We start from the raw sequence: 19,806 nt of genomic DNA on the forward strand, positions 1-19,806 counted from the left end.
TGGGAGACTCAAAAGGCTCAGGTGGATCCCCTTTAGCCAGGGTCAGTCATACGCCCCCTCCCCCTCCAGGCCATTTTTCCATGTCATCCATCCATGAAGCAGAGCCACTGAGTTAAGTGGTTTCCTGTGACAAAGAATTAAAAACTAGAATGGTGATTCAGTTCTGGGGCTCATACAGAAGGAAGAGGATTCTACCGAAAAAAGTAGAACATGGTAATAATATGACAAAACTTGGAATGCCTCAATACCCCCATTCAGCAAGGTACTTAAGCTTCTGTGTAAGTCATATCAGCAGTCCTATGGGAGGCCTAAGTCTCTTAGTTAATTCTCATGTGAGACATTCCATTTTTAGTACAAATGAGCTATTCTAGGGCAAAGAAAGCTTTCAAAACTTCTTCCAGGTAAAGTATTTAGATACATAAGCTTCAGTTTAAAACAAAATTTGTTTCATAATCTGATCTACTGAATTGCTCTGTTTTAGATCAATTACTGCTGCGTAAAATGAACTTAACTAGATTTTCTGATGCAAACATCTCCATTTAGATGCTTGTATGAACGTAGCATTTTCCCCCCTCATACACAGCAACAAATACTTATGTCCATGCCGATATTCCACACAGAATCCAATCTACGCATTCTGGGCTGGAACATCAGTTGATATAAATTGGCAGAGATTCATCCATTGCAGAGTACCTATTAGTGACATTTTCCAGCCGCAAAGAACTTTCATTTTACAGCCAGCTCTAAATTTGTGCACCTGATTTAAAGTTATGTAGCTATAATACATTAAAAAAAGAGAAACTTCACATAGATCCCATGAATTCTACTCAATACATGCAAGCCAGCTGAATGGCTGCAATCAGCATATCATGTACAAAACATTGCCTTATCTTCAGGAAGATGAATTTGCAGGTTTATTCTTAACGTTTCTATCAATTTTTGGAGAAGTAGACCCAAAGATCAGTTAGCTAAAGGAGAAAGTTTGTGGCCACTGTTGGGCCACACAGAAAGAGGACATCTCTTTTCAGTACAAAGTTGTATTACTATACTTTTATAGCTATCTGCTAAAATATATTAATCCTAAAGAGGAAAGATTAAAGAATGAGGACCTGAGCCAGCATATTTTTGCTTCATCGTTTTGTCAAGACACTCTTGCATTAAGATTTTTCCTGCAAAAACACCCGAGCAAGCAAAAAGATGATAGATTAATGCAAAATCATTTATTGTTGATTAATATCAACTCTTAATTAGCTAAATTCATTTCAATTCACCTACTGGTAGAAATGTAGGGCCTGTCTACATGATTTATTAGTCCGCACCAGAGGAGTGAAGTTCTAGTGCATACTTGCATGTTGCACATCAATTGGCTGATGTGGACCCTGGAGGTAAGCACTAAATGTTCCTTAGTGTTCATTCCCATAGTGGAATAGCTTTGTCAAAAAGTTTTGCTTAGCCATTTAGCTTTTGACAACAATGAAGTTTAACTTAATTGTTCTTTTTTCCAAAAATGATTGTGCTGAAGTTCCCTGACTTCTTTTGATCCTCTTCCATTTTCCCTGAAGTCCGTTGAGTCTCAGTTACACATTTAGCTGGTGAAGCACTGCTCCTTAGTTACACTATATTTTGCAAAAATGTTTATATGTTCCAAGATTCTGGAAGTAATTTACCATCTCTTAAAGAAGACTGAGGGCATAAGCGGGTTAAGTGTATCCATTTAACATAATAAAATTATTTAATGTAACATGACAGGATATTGATTTTTAAATTTATCTTTAAGTGAGTTTAGAGCGTACTAAAGGTGCTGCATTGATGGCCCTAGAGACTGAAGTCCTTTATCTACAGCAGAGGCAACAATTTAAGATTCTCTACTACACTGTAATCCTCAAGAGACAGGTCCTAAAAAGGTTGAGCCTTTTAAGATTGTGTTTACTACAGTAGTTTGTACATATTACAAGGACACAAATTGAAACATGGCAAGTAAGCAGTGTGATTATTTAAGAAAAAACACTGGAACAGGAAAGGCAAATAACTGAACAGGCTGCATCGCAATGCAACTAAGATTTCAATCAATTGTATCAAACCTCTATTTGGAAAAGTGAACAGAAGCAGTCTTAAAAGAAGCAAAGATGACTACCTAAACACTGTTCACAATGCAGAATAGCCACAAGCATATCTCCATAATGTGAGGAGACAAACAAATGAACTTTACCAGTCAGGGTTTTGGTTAGATAAGCCTTGTGTTTAAAATCCTCCAGAGTCTTTATAGTTAACAGAAAATTACTAAAATCTTGATATCAAGGAAGTCTGTCAGGAATTTCATCGGTTCAACGTTGTGGCAATTTTTAAAACAAAGAAATCTGTTAACTGACATTAAGCAAGCATCCTTTTTTAGCAATCTCAGTAATACTTCCACGAAAAGACCTTTCCTCTCAACGGTAAATACCACAAACCTGCACACAGGCTACATGCTAGCACAAGTGCAATTTAGTTTAATTTATTTCACCTTTAAAAGTGTAGCAAATGCAGAAGTTATTTTAATGCTAACAAAAGCTTCTCATGCAGTGCAGCAATTCAATACTTGGTCAACCAGTGCTCATTGTAAATCTTTCCTAAAAGCTCACAAGAATTTACAAAACATGCACATAATATTTTAGAGTTTTGGTCATTTTAGCACTAATGAAAAGATTCACAAAATGTTGATTCCTTATGTTTAGGTCAAAACTCACTAAAATTAGAATATTATTTTTACAATGTTAAGTGAAAAACATTTTAACTGCAATTGTTACTCATAATCAGCAAGAACTACTTTGCTGTTACAAGATACTAGAACATAAGATATAAATGAGCAAGATGACAGCTTTTTTTTCATCACTTACCTCATGATTCAGCTCTGCTATCTGATCTTTCAGTTCTCTAATATACTGGTTAGAGTCAGAGTTATTAAGCTGACCTTGAATTTTTCCTTCTTCTTTCTGTTTTTTATAAATAAAGAAAGCATGTTCAAAATCATCACGCTTACAATATATAGTCTTATTTCAGAAGACTGTCTCAATCAAGGATTTAAAACCAAGCTTTTCACTTCTAGATCATGGATTTAAATCTGACAGATTAGCAGTAACTGAAAAAGGTGACCATGTGAAGATGGTACTATGGACTTTATGAAATGAGATAGTTGTCTGAGATTCTAGTGAGCAGCAATAATCCCCAGATAGACAGCCATCTATTCTCTACACAGACTGCTACTACCAGTCTTAAGGTTTACATGGCATAGTCTGAATTAGCACCTTCAGTATAGGGTTGAGGCACACAGGCCGAGCTCTGTGGGGAGAGTCTGAAGAATTGAAGCTTAGTGTGTGGAAGCCAGCATATATCAAAAATAAACCCTATGAACAAAGTATTCATACAAGTGTGATCTCTCTCATCGATGCAACTTCTTCAAAGTAAGGAATACCTAGTTATGGGACACTTGTTATTTGGGCATTAAGGTACAGCTAACATGATTCCTCTGATACTGAAAGTTCTGCATTATCATCAGGAACTTCCTTCTGCCTTCAACTGGCAAGGAAGTGTAACCGGACATTTGCCTGCATTTTTGGTTGTGTGGGGTTATATCACCTTTGTCAAACCTTAGCCACTTTAAAATAACATTTCTGATTATCGAACTTCACTGTTTAAGTGTAGGAGGGCTTCAGGGAGTATCAAGGAAACAGGAATGCCCCCAAGCCCTATGGAATATAGGGGAATGGAAAATGTCTGAGATGGAGAGGTTGAGGACCCAAGTGTGTATAGGAGAGGTAAGTGTCTACACTGGTGTTTCTTTAACTGTATTCCGTGGCACACCCGTGTGCCGCGGAGATATGGTGACCATATGTCCCTTTTTTTTCTGGGACAGTCCCGGACTTAAAGACACCCAGTGCTAGCGCACCGCAGCAGCAACTCCCCGCCTCCACCCAGCATGTAACGGCTCCCTTGTTGCTTTGTGCGGGCAGCCAGTGGCACGCAGTGTCCAGAGCTCCAAGCTCCCATGCAGCATGTGCCGCTGTCCCGCAAGCCCCTCCCCCCACTGCGTGGCCCTTCCCTCCCGCTGCGGGATTGCCTCCGCCATGCGCTCCCAGCCTGGCCTCCTCCATCCACAGGCAGCTGCGGAGCCGCTCCTGAGGGCTGCCACCAGAGTCTCGGCAGTGACCGCGCAGAACTCAGCTAGAGCGCTGTAGAGCGAAGTACGTTTGGGCTCTGCTAGTGTGCTTTGTGGATGGCCCTCTCACCCGCCCCTTCCCACGCTGTGGGAGAAGCAGCAGTGCACAGACCCGCTCGCTCTGCCGCACTCCGCAAGCCAGATATGGGAGGGTGGGGTCTTTCTCTCCTTCCCCCCCGCTCCTCCTAATGGGAGCCAAAGCTAGTGTGGGCACTGAAATACAGCACTAATATTAGCACTGCGGGCAACCTAGCTCCAGGTCTGGCAAGGGGTCCTGCCCCAGAAGCAGCTGAGGCCAGGGTTGCGGGGACTTCTGGGGCTCAACCACAGGCTCCAGCTCCACAAACTGCCAGGCAAAAGGTGGGGGAGGGGCTCGGAGAGAACTAGGGGGAAGGAGGGTGGGAGAGGAAGGGGCTTGTGCTGAGGGGAGGGGGAAAGGGCAGGAGAAGAAAGGGGAAGGCACCAAGGGACAGGGGTGCAGGAGACACAAATGCCAGGGGGCCAAGTGGAGACAATGAGGAAAAGGGCAGGAGGAGGGCAGGGAGGTGTCAGTGGGGGTGGGAGGTTAGAGGGGACAGGGTGATGTTGGAAGAGGAGAGGGGAAGGCACTGAGGGCAAGAGGAAGCAAGGGGAGGGGGAGGTGCTGGGAGAAGGTTTGAAAGGAGGGGTGGGCATGAGGAAGGTGGGGATGGAACAAGTCATGTGTGAGGGCACAGAGGGGTATGAGAGGAACTGGGGCAGCGGGTAGTGAGGGGATGGGCATCAGGGAGAAAGAGGGCAAGGGGGCAGGGGCAGAGAGGGAAGGAGGAAGCACCAGGAGGGTGCAGGGGTAAAGGAAGGTGCAGGTGCCAGAGGATTCTGGGGGTGAAGCAGAAGGGCAGACATCTGTAGGGGAGAGACAAGTACCAGAGGAGAGACGGTTCAGTGGGGGGCCAATCTCATCCCCTATGGGTAGGAAGATGGTGGGAAAAGTTCTTAGAGGGGGTTACTTTTACTTCTGGTCATGTGTCCATCTTGACCCTGAGAGTCAGGGGCATAAGTAAACAGAGGCCAGGGGTGTAGGTAATATGTCCCTAATTTTTGTTCAGAAAATATGGTCACCATATGCGGAGAGAACAGAGTTCAAATGGTCGTCCTTAAAAGGGGCAAGCTTCGCTCCCCCTCCCCCCCCCAACAAAAATTGTTGGTGTTCCTCAGTCTTAAAAAGTTTAAGAAAAACTGGTCTACACTCTTTTACTTTACTATGACCATAGGGGTGCTGGAAACGGGGGTGCTGCAGCACCCTTTATCTTGAAGTGGTTTCCATTATATTCAGAGTTTGGAGTTCAGGTCAATGGATCTCAGCACCCCTCACTATAAAATTGTTCCAAAACTCCTGATTTTGATGGTGCCACATTGGGGAGCTTGTCAGTAGCCACACTTACTCTATAGCTCAAGGACAAAGGTGTATGTGGAAGTTTAAAGGCCTGAGAGATCACAGCACTAGCGTTTGTAGCTTCTCTCAGAGGAGCTTCTTCCACCATGTCCCAACTGAGACAATTTTATGGCAAACCTATTTCGTCTCTATTTAGTAGTCCTAGCACAAGAGGGTGGCTCTCTCCCCGTGGGCAGTCTGTGCTTTCAATCCCATTAAAATGGTCAACAGTGACCATTTTCACTAAGGGGTTAGTATCCCTCATACAGCAGTAGCCATCTTTATTGAAGGCATGAGCATTTTCAATCTTATTATACAGTATGGGAAATGGCAGACATTTTAAATATGGAAAGACTGAATAATGGCAGACGTTATCAATGTTCCTGAGACACAATATGACCTCACATTTACATTTGAAGGTAGCAGCAGTTTTAACTATATGTAAACCAGTCATTTGTTAGAAAAAGTTTCCAAAAGAAGTCAGAGACAGGACCTTCTTGAAAGTCTCATTTTAAAAATAATTTTAACAGATTTAGTAAAAATACCTAGAAATTTGTATCCTTTTCTCACGGATCATGGATTATGAATAGGATGTAGCCATTTAAACTTTTTAATGTATTGAATTAAATTAGGTTGAGACTGCCAAAATAATTTGAAATTTGCTATTGCAACTTTAAATTATACCTTTATAATGAACTAAATTATAAATGTGGTTTATTAAAACACCACTGATAGCATCTATTTGAATTTTAATAACCTATAGGTAAAAAACAAATTGAAAATTACACTCGAATTCTGAAAATTTAAGGAAAGAATCTTACTTTAATAGTCACGTGTTAAAAGTTAAGCACATATTTAAATGTTTACAGCATTTGGTACAAAAGCATCTTAGTTGCATAAAATACATGTCAGGGCAAAACTGACCCTACGTTAACTATTTTGGTGTGACTTTTTATATAGGAGGCCAATTTAAAAAAAATAGTCTAATTTTAAGCTCATAAGTAGGGTCCCACCAAATTCATGGTTATGAAAAATATACCTCAGGTCATGCAGTCTGGTCTTGTGTGCTTTTACTCTATACAGGCAGTCCCCGGGTTACATACAAGATAGGGACTGTAGGTTTGTTCTTAAGTTGAATCTGTATGTAAGTCGGAACTGGCTTCCAGATTCAGCCACTGCTGAAACTGACCACCAGTTCTGACTCACATACAGATTCAACTTAAGAACCCCAAGCATCCCCAAGTCAGCTGCTGCTGAAACTGATCAGCAGCTGATTCCAGGAAGCCTGGGGCAGAGAAACTCAGTTTCAGCAGCGGCTGACTTGGGGACGCCGGGGGCAGAGCAGCTGGGGTGCTGCTGGGTTGCTCCAGTAGCGCAGCTCCTTGGCGCTACTGGACCAACCCAGAAGCACCCCAGCTGCTCTGCCCCAGGCGTCCTGATTCAGCCGCTGCTGAAACTGACCAGCAGCGGCTGAATCAGGATGCCTGGGGCAGAGCAGCTAGGGTGCTGCTGGATTGGTCCAGTAGTGCCCAGAGTGGCGCTGCAGGACCAACCGGCAGCACCCCAGCTGCTCTGCCCCAGGGTCCACAACAAAAGCCTGGTCTGCTGGGGGGGGGGGCACACTAGCTGCGACCCCCCCCCCCAGCAGACCAGGGACACGGGGAGCAAAGCCGCAGTGGCAGTGGGGTGCCGCGCCTCTAAGGCTTTGCTCTGGCAAAGCCTCAGAGGCGCAGGACCCCGCCGCGGCTGTGGCTTCGCTCCCGGTGCCCCTGGTCCGCTGGAGACGGTCTCCAGGAGACCAGGGACACTGGGAGCAAAGCCGCAGGCGCGGCGGGGTCCCGCGCCTCTGAGGCTTTGCTCTGGCAAAGCCTGAGAAGCGCAGGAACCTGCCGCTGCTGTGGCTTCGCTCCCGGTGCCCCTGGTCTGCTGGAGACCGTCTCCAGCAGACCAGGGGCACCGGGAGCGAAGCCACAGCCGCGGCGGGGTCCTGCGCCTCTGAGGCTTTGCCAGAGCAAAGCCTCAGAGGCGCGGCACCCCACTGCCACTGCGGACCAGGGGCACCGGGAGCAGCTTTTCTCGCCCCGGAGGTCGAGGTGGTGGATCGCTGCCTGCGAGCACTGGGGCGAGAAAGCCCCATTCGTAAGTGCCGATCCGACATAAGTCGGATCCGCGTAAGTCGGGGACTGCCTGTATTACAAAGATTTCATGGGGAAGAACAGCATTTCTCAAATCATGGGTCTTCATCCAAAAAGGGAGTTAGAGGGTCACGGCATTGTCACTCTTACTTCTGTACTAACTTCAAAGTTGGGTGAGTAGCTCAAGAATAGTGGCTGTTGGCCAGGCACTCAGCCTGCAGGCAGTGCCCAACAAGCAGCAATGCAAAAACAAGCGTGCCAATACCATACCGTGCTTATACTTTTGCACTTCCGCTGGTGGTGTCTCTGCCTTCAGAGCTGGGCTCCTGGCCAACAGTTACTGTTCTCCAACATCTCAGTTCTAAAGGCAATGCTGCTGCCAGAAACTGCACAGAAGGGTAGCAGTACCGCAATCCCACCTACATTAATCTTTCGATCCTCCCATTACTCCTTCTTGGATCAGGACCCATACAATTACAAACATCCTGAAATTTCAGACTGAAATAACTGCAATCGTGACATTTATGATTTTTAAAATACTTAAGACTGTGAAATTGACTAAAATGAACCCTGAATTTGAAGTCCCACTGAATATAGCCTAGCTGAAGAAATGCAGCTTTCTTGACTTGTGAAAAGGGTCAATGTGTGATGTCTGTTCCAAATATGGTGGTAGCCAATTGCATAGTAATTTATATTTGAATATGTGTTCACACTGGATGCTCACATGGCTTTGGATTTATTTTTTTTATTTAATCACAGATGAGCATTTTAAGTGTGAAGGTTTTTGGAACAATTTTATGTTTTCCATAGCCATTTCTCACTAATAATTACAAACTTAAGTGTATAAAGCATCCATTCTAGCAGCTTAAGACTAAAGTGGAAAGAAGCTAAACATGTGAATAAAGATCCAATTAAACAAGATTTTTAAAAATCCAATTTGGAGTTAAAAATTGCCTACACAGGCTACACATTTGATGAAGATTTAGTACTCTTCACACCAGTCAAGAACCATCATCTTCCTTCTTTAAGTGGAATAAATTGAATCTAGAATTAGAGGTCTGGTAGCATGTTGGTATCAAAACATACTAGTTATAGGAGGAAAACAGTGTTTCTTTTTTTCAAGAATTGCCATAAGAAGCATTCATGGAAAGCCTCTTAAGACAACTATGAAATAAAGCAACATTATTCACAAATACCATGAAATTAAGATTCAAGTTAGTGCCCTGACCTCTCAGGGTACTGTCTTTTAAACTTCATGGCATGAATTAAGGAGCATCACAATGCACTGAATTTTAATTCCCATCAGTTTGTCCATAATAATGACAGATACAATTTTTGTACTTAAAATATGTAACAATGATACCGTAAAAAGTATCCACTCCAGAATATATTACTAAACTAATGGCTAATCCATATACAACACTTATCTATCCATAGAATGAACAGCCATAGAGCACAGAAATAAAATGAAGTAGCAACTCCAGTACTTCCTGCATCAGTGCAGGGCTGTTTTAGTTTTAATGCTTTGGCTTGTCTAGTTTTAGAGGCAACCTAAAGGGTAAATAATGTAAAACTGTGTCCCCCTTTTATGGCAGCTTTAAAGTGTTCCTGATGTTTCTTATACAAACAAAAAAGTTTCAGATTTTTCCTTTCTTCCTTTGTTAGAGCACTGACCAAAGTAAAAGGAGTAAATAAACAGGTGGAAAGGTGGAAAAGATTCAGTTTAGGGTTTTTTGGGGTTTTTTTTTAAGTAATGCCCAATAACATCACTCCCACTGTAGACCAGGAATATCCATTAGAATCAGGCCAGCGTATTTCTAGATAATTCTGTGTAATAGCAGGAATTCAAGGGAACATTGCTGGACCTCAATCATTTCTATCTTCTCAATCTAAATCAGTTTCAAATCTACAGAAAAGCCAATCTAGCATACAACAAAGCACAATGTAATTATATGGAAACAAAGCGAAGGCCATGCTATGAAAAATGGAGGTGTGAACGTGGCACTTTCTTCAACAAGTCTGCTTACTTCAGTAATTGAGTTTTTGCTGCTTCATTCCTGCCAATATCCCAGAGCAAACTCAGCTATGACAGAACGAACTGATTCTCATCCTTTGGAATTCAGTTGCCCACAGTTATACAGGTTGAACCTCTCTAATCCGGCACTCTTTGGTCCAGCAACATCTGTGATCCAGCATGATTTTAGCTAGCCGGATGTCTACTTACCATGGGTGTGGCCAAGTTTTCCATGGTCCATAAAGTTTGTTTAAAGCCACCAGTCCTGACTCTCAGTGTTCTGTGCTTTTATTTAGCTCTAATTTACTCCTAAAGGTCTAAAAGCCCACTAAGTAGGGAAAGTGTTGGTAATGCTACTAGACACTTTGGACCTCCTATAGTTGGACAAATTCTCTGGTTTGGCACCAGCTAGGTCCAGAGGGTGCCAGACTGGAGAGGTTTAACCTGTATCTTTACACAAACATACTAAAGGCACAATTTTGCCTGCAGAACCTTCATTGTTGGTGATACAAGGGAAGGAAAGATTCCAATTTATCTTTCAGATTTCATGGCATGTGTACAACTGGAAGTTAGGAAAAAATATTCTCATTCACCAAACACATTTGATGTTGAAGGAGTTGACATAGGGAACCCCACAAAGTCATTTTCAACAGTGTCACTGTTCAGAAAAAAGTGATGCAACTTCCCCTTGCACCACAAAGCCCTCGAAGTTTGATGTTATTGCTCTTAGTGACTGTAATGGGCAACAGATTAAGTCTAGCTTCAGCAGTTTATGAACTGCAAAGAGGTAGCACAGGAGAAAGAAAGCTGGTCTTAGGACAAGATATGAGAGACTTCCTTCAGGACTGCTGATCTGTCTACATAGTGATGGAGAATTTATTTTCATTAGCATTCTGGTCACCTCATAGATCACCTCATAGATCACTTAGTGAAAGTCACTAAAAAAATAGAGCTATGAATATAAATATTTTGAAAAATAATAATTTACTAATATTAGGAGATGTAAACTCTCAAACCTATGTAACTATTTAAATTTACTATTTCAAAAATAATAATAAATAATAATATATGGAGATATACCTATCTCATAAAACTGGAAGGGACCTTGAGAGGTCATTGAATCCAGTCCCCTGCCCTCATGGCAGGACCAAGTATCATCCCTGACAGATTTGCCTCAGATCCCTAAATGGCCCCCTCCCTCAAGGATTGAACTCACAACCCTGGATTTAGCAGGCCAATGCTCAAACCAATGAACTATCCCTCCTCCCCCACCAACCTGTTGGAAAACATTTGGACATTATTTAAGAAATGCTAATAGTACAGTCTAAAGATTCAAATTTCTTACCAAAACTATTATCTTGCCTTGAAAAGACAGTAATAATGTAGTATAACTAATGAATCAGTGTCATGAATACAATTTTATATTTTTTAAAGAAAATAAATGTGATTTAAGACAGATATTTTAAGAAATTATTTTCTGTAACAAGTTGAGCTCAACTGTTTTCTAGTAACTTTCATACAGAAGTTTCTGATAAGCAGCACAGGGTGGAGAATGCAACTAATGTTTATGAGGGACCTGATTTGAGATTCTATTTCAGACTAGCAGTTAACAAGCTTCCTATTTAAGAGAGCAGAGCTAGCGTCAATTAAACTTGGATAGAAGATTTTTAGTTTACCTGCATTAAGGATAAGACTGAGCTTTTGCATCTTAAGGTTTTTTTCCCCTGAGTATCTTAAGAAAGTTTCATACAAGAGGACAAATGAGTCACTTACACAGCTGTAACTATCCTTGCGGCTTTACAGTACTAAATTAATTGTTCTGCATGCATTCTGAAAATTCAGGGACCGTCACAAGGTCAAGCCAGTGCAGATAGTCAAATGACTTTTTCAAACTGCTTAAAGATTTACAACAGGCTATTTCTTCCTAAGATTTTCCTTCCTCTCCAGTCCCTCAGAAAAAAGTTAAGATTATCTGCATTACCTTCTATTCTGGTGATATCTATGTATTCTTGCCTGCTATCTTGATCAATATAAGGCTGAATTTTTCCACTGAATTGTCCTTTAGCATCAGCAAGCCTCCAAGGAAGATCTTCCATAAAATGGTTCAATTGTGAAAAAGCCCAACCTTAACTGTGGATTTTGTGACCACTCCACCATAGTATCTTAACATTTGACATTCTCCCCCTCCCCCCCAATCTCTTACACAGTATAACTACATATATTTGTATCTTCAGAGAACAGATAATTGGTTAAGTATAACATAAGAGCAAGGGTTACCAGTTAACCAGCTACATCCCTACAGATAACCAGAGAAGGCTAAAACACACCCGCCATCGTGTACAGACTTCTGCTAACACACCATAATTTTAGATCGCTGTCACAGCCTAGGTGGTGCTATCTTGCTGCCACTGAGGAAGAGATTGGTAAAAATACCACTGCATGCCACAAAGATGGTGAAGCACCCTGAATCTCCAAACATTCATTGACCTACAGATGGAAGCTACACAAAGTCTTTTGTTTGGGTCTTTACCACAATGCTTTAAAGAAAAATATAATTATTTATCAGCTTTGGTTTTGTAAAGAGACCTTATTTTGGGGACATAATTCCAGTCTAGCCTTTAATACTGATCTTTCTATTTAGTTCCCAGACATGCTGAAAATGTATTGTTTGAGAAGTGGTAGCTGTACTAGGGACCTGAATTAATACTGAACTGAAATAGAGGGATAGGGAACTGATGAGGTTGAAAATGACATGGAAATGGACAGGAACTGAAAAAAAAAGTGGAGCTATAACAAGTACTGAATGGAATTGAAACCAAGTTAGACTCCAGATAGTAACATTTCATGAAATTTGCTATGTAGGTTATTTCCCCCCACAATCCACAACTTAAATCTATTACAAGGATTTGATGCCTGTGTTTACTTGTGTATCCTCCTTAATTAGTTACCAGAAACAGATCTGGATTAAGCACTAGGCTCAAACTGGCCTGGGGCCTAGGTTTTTTATGGAGGGAATGGGGGGAGGACTATATAATGATGTCACCGTGTGCCTGAAGAAACAGACTGCCATCATGAGGCTGCATGCCCCTGTTGAAGGACGTTGCTTTACAGAAACCAGCAAATGCATGACTACTGCTGCCCCTATCTGCTACAAGCAGGGAAGAAAAGAATGCACAGCCTTACCTACTCCATACCAATTAGTCCAGCCTCCAGCCCCAGCCCCCTAAGGCATAATCTACCCCATAAGAGTCAAGTACCTGAAGATAGATGCCAGGAGCCATCACGGCTTCAGTAAGGTGCTCCCACCTACATCAGGACTGGAGACCTAAGCTGCTACCACAGCAATTCACAGGGAGAAGAGGACTCTGGGGCTACATCTAGACTGCAGGCTTTTTTCGGAAGAAGCTTTTCCAGAAGAGATATTCCAAAAAACAAAAACAAAAACAAAAACAAAAACAAAACAAAACAAAAAACCTCTCCTGAAAGAGCATCCACACTGCCAAAGCACATCAAAAAAGTGATCTGCTTTTTCAAAAGATAGCGTGCACACTGTATCTTGCATTTCAGCTATGATTACTGTGGACAGGAGTGGCCACCGCGGCACCTGAGCTTTTTCCTCTTTCCTCTTCTTTCAAAAGAACTCTCTCTTCCCTGTCTACACATGCCTTTTTCCAAAAGAGCTCTTTCAGAAAAAGGCTGCTTCCTTGTAGAAAGAGGTTTATCAATGTTGGAAAAACCCTCCGTTCTTTTGATTTTTTTTTTTTTTTTTTTTAAGAATGCGATTGCAGTGTGGACGTAAGTGAAGTTTCTCCGGGAAAATGGCCGTTTTGCCCAAAAAACTCTGTAGTGTAGACATAGCCTGGGTGGAGAAAATGACTGTAGCAGTCTCTGGCTCTTGTGGGGGGGGGGGGGGGGAGAGGAAGGGACTGGTGAGAAGGAACTCACCCAGCAGTTTGCACTGCTTACCTCTGCCTTTCCCTCTCTGGTACGTCAAACTCTCCCTGAGCTACTACTGCCAACCTTCAGCCCACTCCAGCAGTATGAGGTGAGACACCTGATTAGTGTCCAAGCATGTAACACTTTGGAGACTGGATAGTGCCTAAAAGCCAATTGGGTATATTGTGCTAGGAAAAGAGAAGGCTTCTAGCCTCCAGGAGAAAGGAATAGGTCAGAGTCTAAGTTCGACTGGATGCAGCCCTTTCCCCTGCCACACCCTCTGACATGGGAATCTGCAGTGATTGATGGTGGTTCAACTACTGACATCCAAAGAAAGCTAGAACACTGAAGGAAACGAGGACAGCAAAAGCGTGGTGGCTTACAGTGCTAAGAACAAGAGCCGAGTAACACCTGTTCTCATCCGTTAGTATAGGATGCTCAAGAATGGTGTAAGCCCCCTGCACTCAATGTCTTTCAAAATAAACAGTTCCTCGATAAGATTTTCAAATAGAGATTTAAATTGGTGCATCTCCTCTGAAGTTGTGATACGAATAGCAGCCAACCTTCTGATTTCAGAGGAGCACTTAGTAAGACCAAAGAAATAAGGAACACTTTTGTTAGTTTAGGATATGAAAAAACAGAACACATGAAGAGGTTCTGTTGCTGAAGTTATGCTTGTTAGTATGCTTGCATTTGAGAAGTCTTCTAAGGCCAAAACACACAAAACTTATGCTGTTTTAAATGGTGAGAACAAAAAGAATGGCCATAATACTGGGTCAGGCCAATGGCTCACCTCGTCCACTATCCTCTCCAACAATGGCCAATGCCAGATGCTTCAAGGGGAATAAACAGAATAGGGCAGTCACCATTTCTAACAGTCAGAGGTTCAGGGACAGAGAGCATTGGATTGCATCTCTGTGCTGCAGAAGCTGATGCCCTATCCCTGAGTTCACTGGAGATCCCACTCCATCTCCCTACCTTCAGCAGGTCCCTTATCGTGCCTTCCAAAGCCTGTGTTGGCTGTCTAGTCAGGGTTGGCAGGATTTGAACCCACCACTCTGTGCTCCCCAGGCAAATGACCTGGGGATTTATCCTCCATGAATTTCTTAATTCTCTTTTGAGGCTCATTATGCTTTTAATCTTCACAATGTCCCTTGGCAAGGAGTTCCAGAGGTTGACTATGTGTTGTGTGAAGTATTTACATGAAATAGGGGTCAACCAATGAAATTAATAGGCAGCAGGTTTAAAATGTGTTATATGAAGGAGTAAACAACGGCTATGTCTACACTGCAGGCAAGAGCTCTTCCGCAAGAAGGCAGTGTAGACAGGCAACAGGGGTTTCTTGCACAGGAAAGTCCTATGTCTAAAATGGCCATCAGAGCTTTCTTACGCAAGAGAGTGTCCACACCGCCATGGACGCTCTTGCTCAAAAGCACATGGCAGCGTGGACGCACTCTTGTAAGACCTTTTGCACATGAACTATTGCGCAAAATGGTTCTCGTACAAGAAGCCTGCAGTGTAGACATAGTCTTAGGGTACGTCTATACTGCAACACTACTTTGAAATAACTGCCTGCTGTTAAGACATGGACTAAGTTATTTCGAAATAGGTTCAAAATACTGCCAAGCTAGAGGACTTCTTAGTCGGACTCCTGTAACCCTTATTGTACGAGGAATAAGGGAAGTTGGAGGAAGAGTGCTAGACACTCCCTATTATTTCAAAATAAGCTATGCAATTAAAGTAGCTCAATTTGTGTAGCTTATTTTGAGTTAAGCCCTGACTTTTGAGTTAAGCTTTGAGTTAAGCCCGGAGGCAGAGTAGGGGCTGACCCTTCCCCCAGGGCCATCAGCTGCATGTAGCCTAGACTGAGGAACTGCTCGGGCTGCAGATGGCCCCCAGGGCATGAGTTTGAAATACCTGGCCTAGACAGCAGACAAAGGTCTTCTATAAATCTGTAATGATATAAAAGGGATCTGGTTGCCTTCACCACCAGCAAGACCCTATACACATATTCAGCGACTGTCTGGCTGTGGGTTTTTGTTGTAGTACTTAGTCACATTTTTATAGCCCTATGTCTATAAAGCATCGGTTCTGGTCTGGTGCTGGTCCACGCACTGCTGGCTGCCACCGAAATTGAAGCCAGCTGTTTTCAGCAGATCAGCTTCAGCAGCCATGGTGGCTGATTTTGCTCAGTGGCAGTGCTGGGACTGAGGCAACAGCAGGATGCTGCAGAGCAGGAGGCGCCTCCATCCCTCCTCCCACCCTGGTAATGGCGGCCCAGCCAAGGCCCTGTGCTCCCCCCCACCTTGGCGCAGCCAATTTTGCTGGCAATAGCGCTGGGGCTGAGGTGGCATCAGGAGGTGCCTCCCTCCCACCTTCCACCCAAGTAAGATGCGGTGTGGCTGGGGCTCTGTGCTCCCTCCCCCCACCAATGGCTGATCCCTCTATCCGCATGGTAGTAACAACCACACTGCTTGGGGACAGCTTTGCTCTGGGGAGTGCGAGGGTGGGGTTGGAGCAAAGGGATGTTGACTAAGAGCATTGTGGGGGTCACAGGCAAGAGGGTATTGGCATCGGCTGTAGGGGTCAGAGGTTAAAGGGTCAGAGGATATGGGCTGTAGGGGTTAGGTTCAAAGGATGTTAGGCATTGATGAGCAAGGAGCTGGGCTGGGGCTAGGTGGACAGGCAATATTTTACTTGCATAACCAATATGCAAATAAAATGTTGCCTGTCTGCCAAAATTTTAGCAAATGGGTTTGCCAGTCCGCAGCATTAAAAAAGGTTGGACCCACTGCTGTAAAGAATAATTTTGAAATGTGAAAAGGGGACAAATTGTCTCCATGTGACTGCACAAAGCTAAAAGAGGTTGACAGCATTATCTCAATGGTGTTAACTCTGAAACCTAGATAAAGCCATTTAGAATGTCATTTTCAAAAAGATAGATAAGAAAGAACTAAATTTAAATGAGCTGGATCTCTAACTTCCTTTGGCTTCTTTCCTGCTCTCAGTGTGTTGTTAGCTACTTCACTAATTGGGCTAGAAGAAATATCCAAGCTAATGTGCTTATTAGGGATATTAAAATTAATCAATTAATCAAACAGTCGATGGAATTTCCATCAACTATTTGATTAGTTGATAAGAGAACCCTTGCTTTTCAAATGTAGCAAGAGGCCTCCCAGCTGTTGCTACATTTCAAAGGTGAAAGTGCTGCACAGCATTCCAGTTTTGAAATGTACATTGCAAAGATTGAAACACCACGTGGAGCCCCCGCCCCCTCCCATGGAGCGGGAGGGAACTGGGGGAGGAGGGGGGAGTGAATAGTAGACTAGTGTATCAACTATCTGATAAGCTTTTGATTATCGGATAGTTAACTAGTCAATTAGTCGCTTACATCCCTTGTGCTTATCCCACTTTCCCAAACTGCCAGTTAACCAGATAGTAGATGCTTTAAATTTCCTGACCTACTAAAAAGCATTTATGATTTGTCGAGAGAGAGCAGCATAATGGAAAATATTTTAAACAAGCTCCCTTTTGGGGCACAGATCGCAAAATATAAAAATACTGTTCTTACCAATCGTATTATTTATTTCCAATTTAGTTTAGAAAACTTTATTTTTAAATATACCTTAAAATGCGACAGAACCAACTCTATGCCTCCTGGCAGAAGTAGTCCTCTGGGTTCTTTGTTGCCTTTCTTTTTAAGTCCCTGCCCTAAGTTCCTATACTGTTGTTGCAATATTTGTGGCCAAGGAGGTTTTGATGAGGCTTCCTTCAGAACCTATTACCAGCTATGAAGCAGCTGGAAGAGAACATTCTCCATCCACCATCTTGCCTGATGCTAAAAATACCACTACTCACAGCTCTCAGTTCAGCTTCCCATAGCTCTGTTCTGAAATAAAGCCACAGTATTAAGTGCTAAGCATCTTCTTTTTAAGTGTTTTATTTTTAAGAGCTGCTAGTTTTATCTAACAAACACTATCTTTTCTTCAGTACAGGACTGTTTCAGAATTGAACTTGTGAATTCTAAATGGAATCTTAGTCTGTGTAAGGCAGAGATCACACCATTAAAGGAAATAACAGAAGCAATTAGTAATCTCTCTTTACATACAGGTCTAAAAAAATCTAAGGTTATACATAGGATGTGGGTTTTTCTTTGGGAGCACTATTACAGAAAATCTGTGGTGTTAGTGGAGGTCATGACACAAAGCAGAGTATCTGGTCTCTAGGCAAGTAATGAGTGTTATTTTAAACACTATTCATTTATAAGACAACTGAAGACTAAAATTTCCAAAAAAGACAAGCAGCAAACAATTTTGACAGGCAATATACATGTTATCAGGACAGTGGTTAAGAAAATAATTAAGCCTAAGCATTTTAGAATTTCAGTAGTGTTTTCAGATCAGAACGCATACTCAAATGTCAAACTACACCTATCTTGTATCGCAAGGATAGCTGAACGCCAATGAATGAATCCCCTTCCCACAAAAAACTATTCATAATCCTAAGTTTCTCAAGAGTGTTGCCTCTGCATGTTCACACTGGTAGGATGCAACCCCCAACACTTCCTGGTGCTGCTGATCTGGTAGAAGTCTAGAAAGGTATTGCAACAAGCATCCTCTTACAACACTGAATGTCAAGAGTCAATATTACAGGAAAGCCAAGAGGTCTCAGCCACCACAATTCCTTCCACTAAACACAGAGTTCCATTAAGGAAGTCTAAGGAGGAGGAAAAATATGCCTATTATAACATTCCAATTCTTGGAAAGATGAACCAATACTGTAAATCCCTGTGTGAATGGATCTCCGGCTCCAGAGGATATCTGATGCGCTTTGGCCAGATTTGATTGGAGCAGATAACAGGCTCTGTGTTTAGTTCAGTGTAAATAGCCAGCAGGTCAACCTACTCTACAATGTGAGAGTAGGGTTGCCAGATAGTTTAAGCAAAAATATTGAACACCCTTCCCCCTCAAAAAACCCCAAACCACTGGGGAAAAAATTCTGTTGAGGAAAAAAAAGGGGGGGGGGATTAAAGTTGTTGAGAGGAAAAAAAAGACCCCAAGAGTTAAGCAATAAATAAATAAATAAATAAATAAACTGCATTAAAACAGCATGGCCCCTTTAAAAAAAAGTCTTTAGGCTTTTTGCTGGTGGCCATCTTGTTTTCTTTATTGGAGCCAGAAAGCAGCTTGCCTGTGGAAACAGGTAAGCGGGAGGGAGGGGGGAGTTTGGGGACCTGGTGTGCCTGGGGGGGGGGGGGTGTTTGGGGCTGGGCCCAGTTGCTAAGTGTGTCGTAGGATTGCCAGGTGTCCAGCATTTTCTGAATTTTTTTTTTTTTTTAACTAGACAGGAGGCAAAAATACCGGACTGTCTGGGTCAATACCGGACACCTGGCAACCCTATGGGAGAGTATCTGTAGCATTGCCACCCTACAGATAATGGAGGACGTAGGCCTGGAGGCTCAGCGATCTAAAGTGAGACTACTGGAACAGTGTTCTTAGTGCTCACTTTCTGAATTCTTTTCTCTCTCACACCCCACTTTGAAATTACCATAGTTTAATCCACACCAGGTTTCTTTGTATATTGAAACCCAACACTGATGGTCTCCTTAAAAGCTGGATTCTGCCCCAGCACGAAGTTCTGAAACTGGAAAGCTCACTTCTCAAGAAGTGCTGATGAAGACTCTGTGCCCACCCAAGACTTAGCCTGGGTTTCATATCTGAAAGGTTATATATTTCATCACTGACCTGCTTGTCTTTCAAGTTGAAGGTGCCTTTCTTTGTCCTTTCCCAGGGCAAGTGACAAATCTTATATTGGATCCTGAGAGCAGGATGGTGGAATAGGCACACAGACCCCACTACCTATTAGAGAGGATTCAAGGTGTGGAGATATTCTGCGCCACAAGCAAGAATCCAGCAAGTGGGTTTCCTCCAGGCAGAACAGGAATGAAAAGCCAGGAAGAAAAGAATACAAGAGCATGATGTAGGCCACTTACATGTACTCATATCTCCATCTCTGGACCCATTAAAAGGCCATGATCAAGATAGAGGGAACCTGGTACAAACAAAAACTGTGCTCAATAGTGCGAAGCTATCTAATACTTTTTTTGTTACCT

The 19,806-nt window shown here is 42.7% G+C and overlaps 1 protein-coding gene across 5 annotated transcripts in view; it reads right to left on the reverse strand.

Annotated features, from left to right (window-relative positions):
• The window catches only part of EVI5 (ecotropic viral integration site 5), a 130,709-nt gene that overhangs the window by 28,365 nt on the left and 82,538 nt on the right, over nt 1-19,806 (reverse strand). For all 5 annotated transcript variants that reach the window (XM_075936544.2, XM_075936541.2, XM_075936543.2 and 2 more), the window contains one exon: nt 2,877-2,972. In XM_075936544.2, the coding sequence (XP_075792659.1) occupies nt 2,877-2,972 (96 nt within the window). The remainder of the gene's footprint in view (nt 1-2,876; nt 2,973-19,806) is intronic.

Source organism: Pelodiscus sinensis, chromosome 9 (assembly GCF_052426305.1).
Source record: "Pelodiscus sinensis isolate ZL-2025 chromosome 9, ASM5242630v1, whole genome shotgun sequence".
NCBI lineage: Eukaryota > Metazoa > Chordata > Testudines > Trionychidae > Pelodiscus > Pelodiscus sinensis.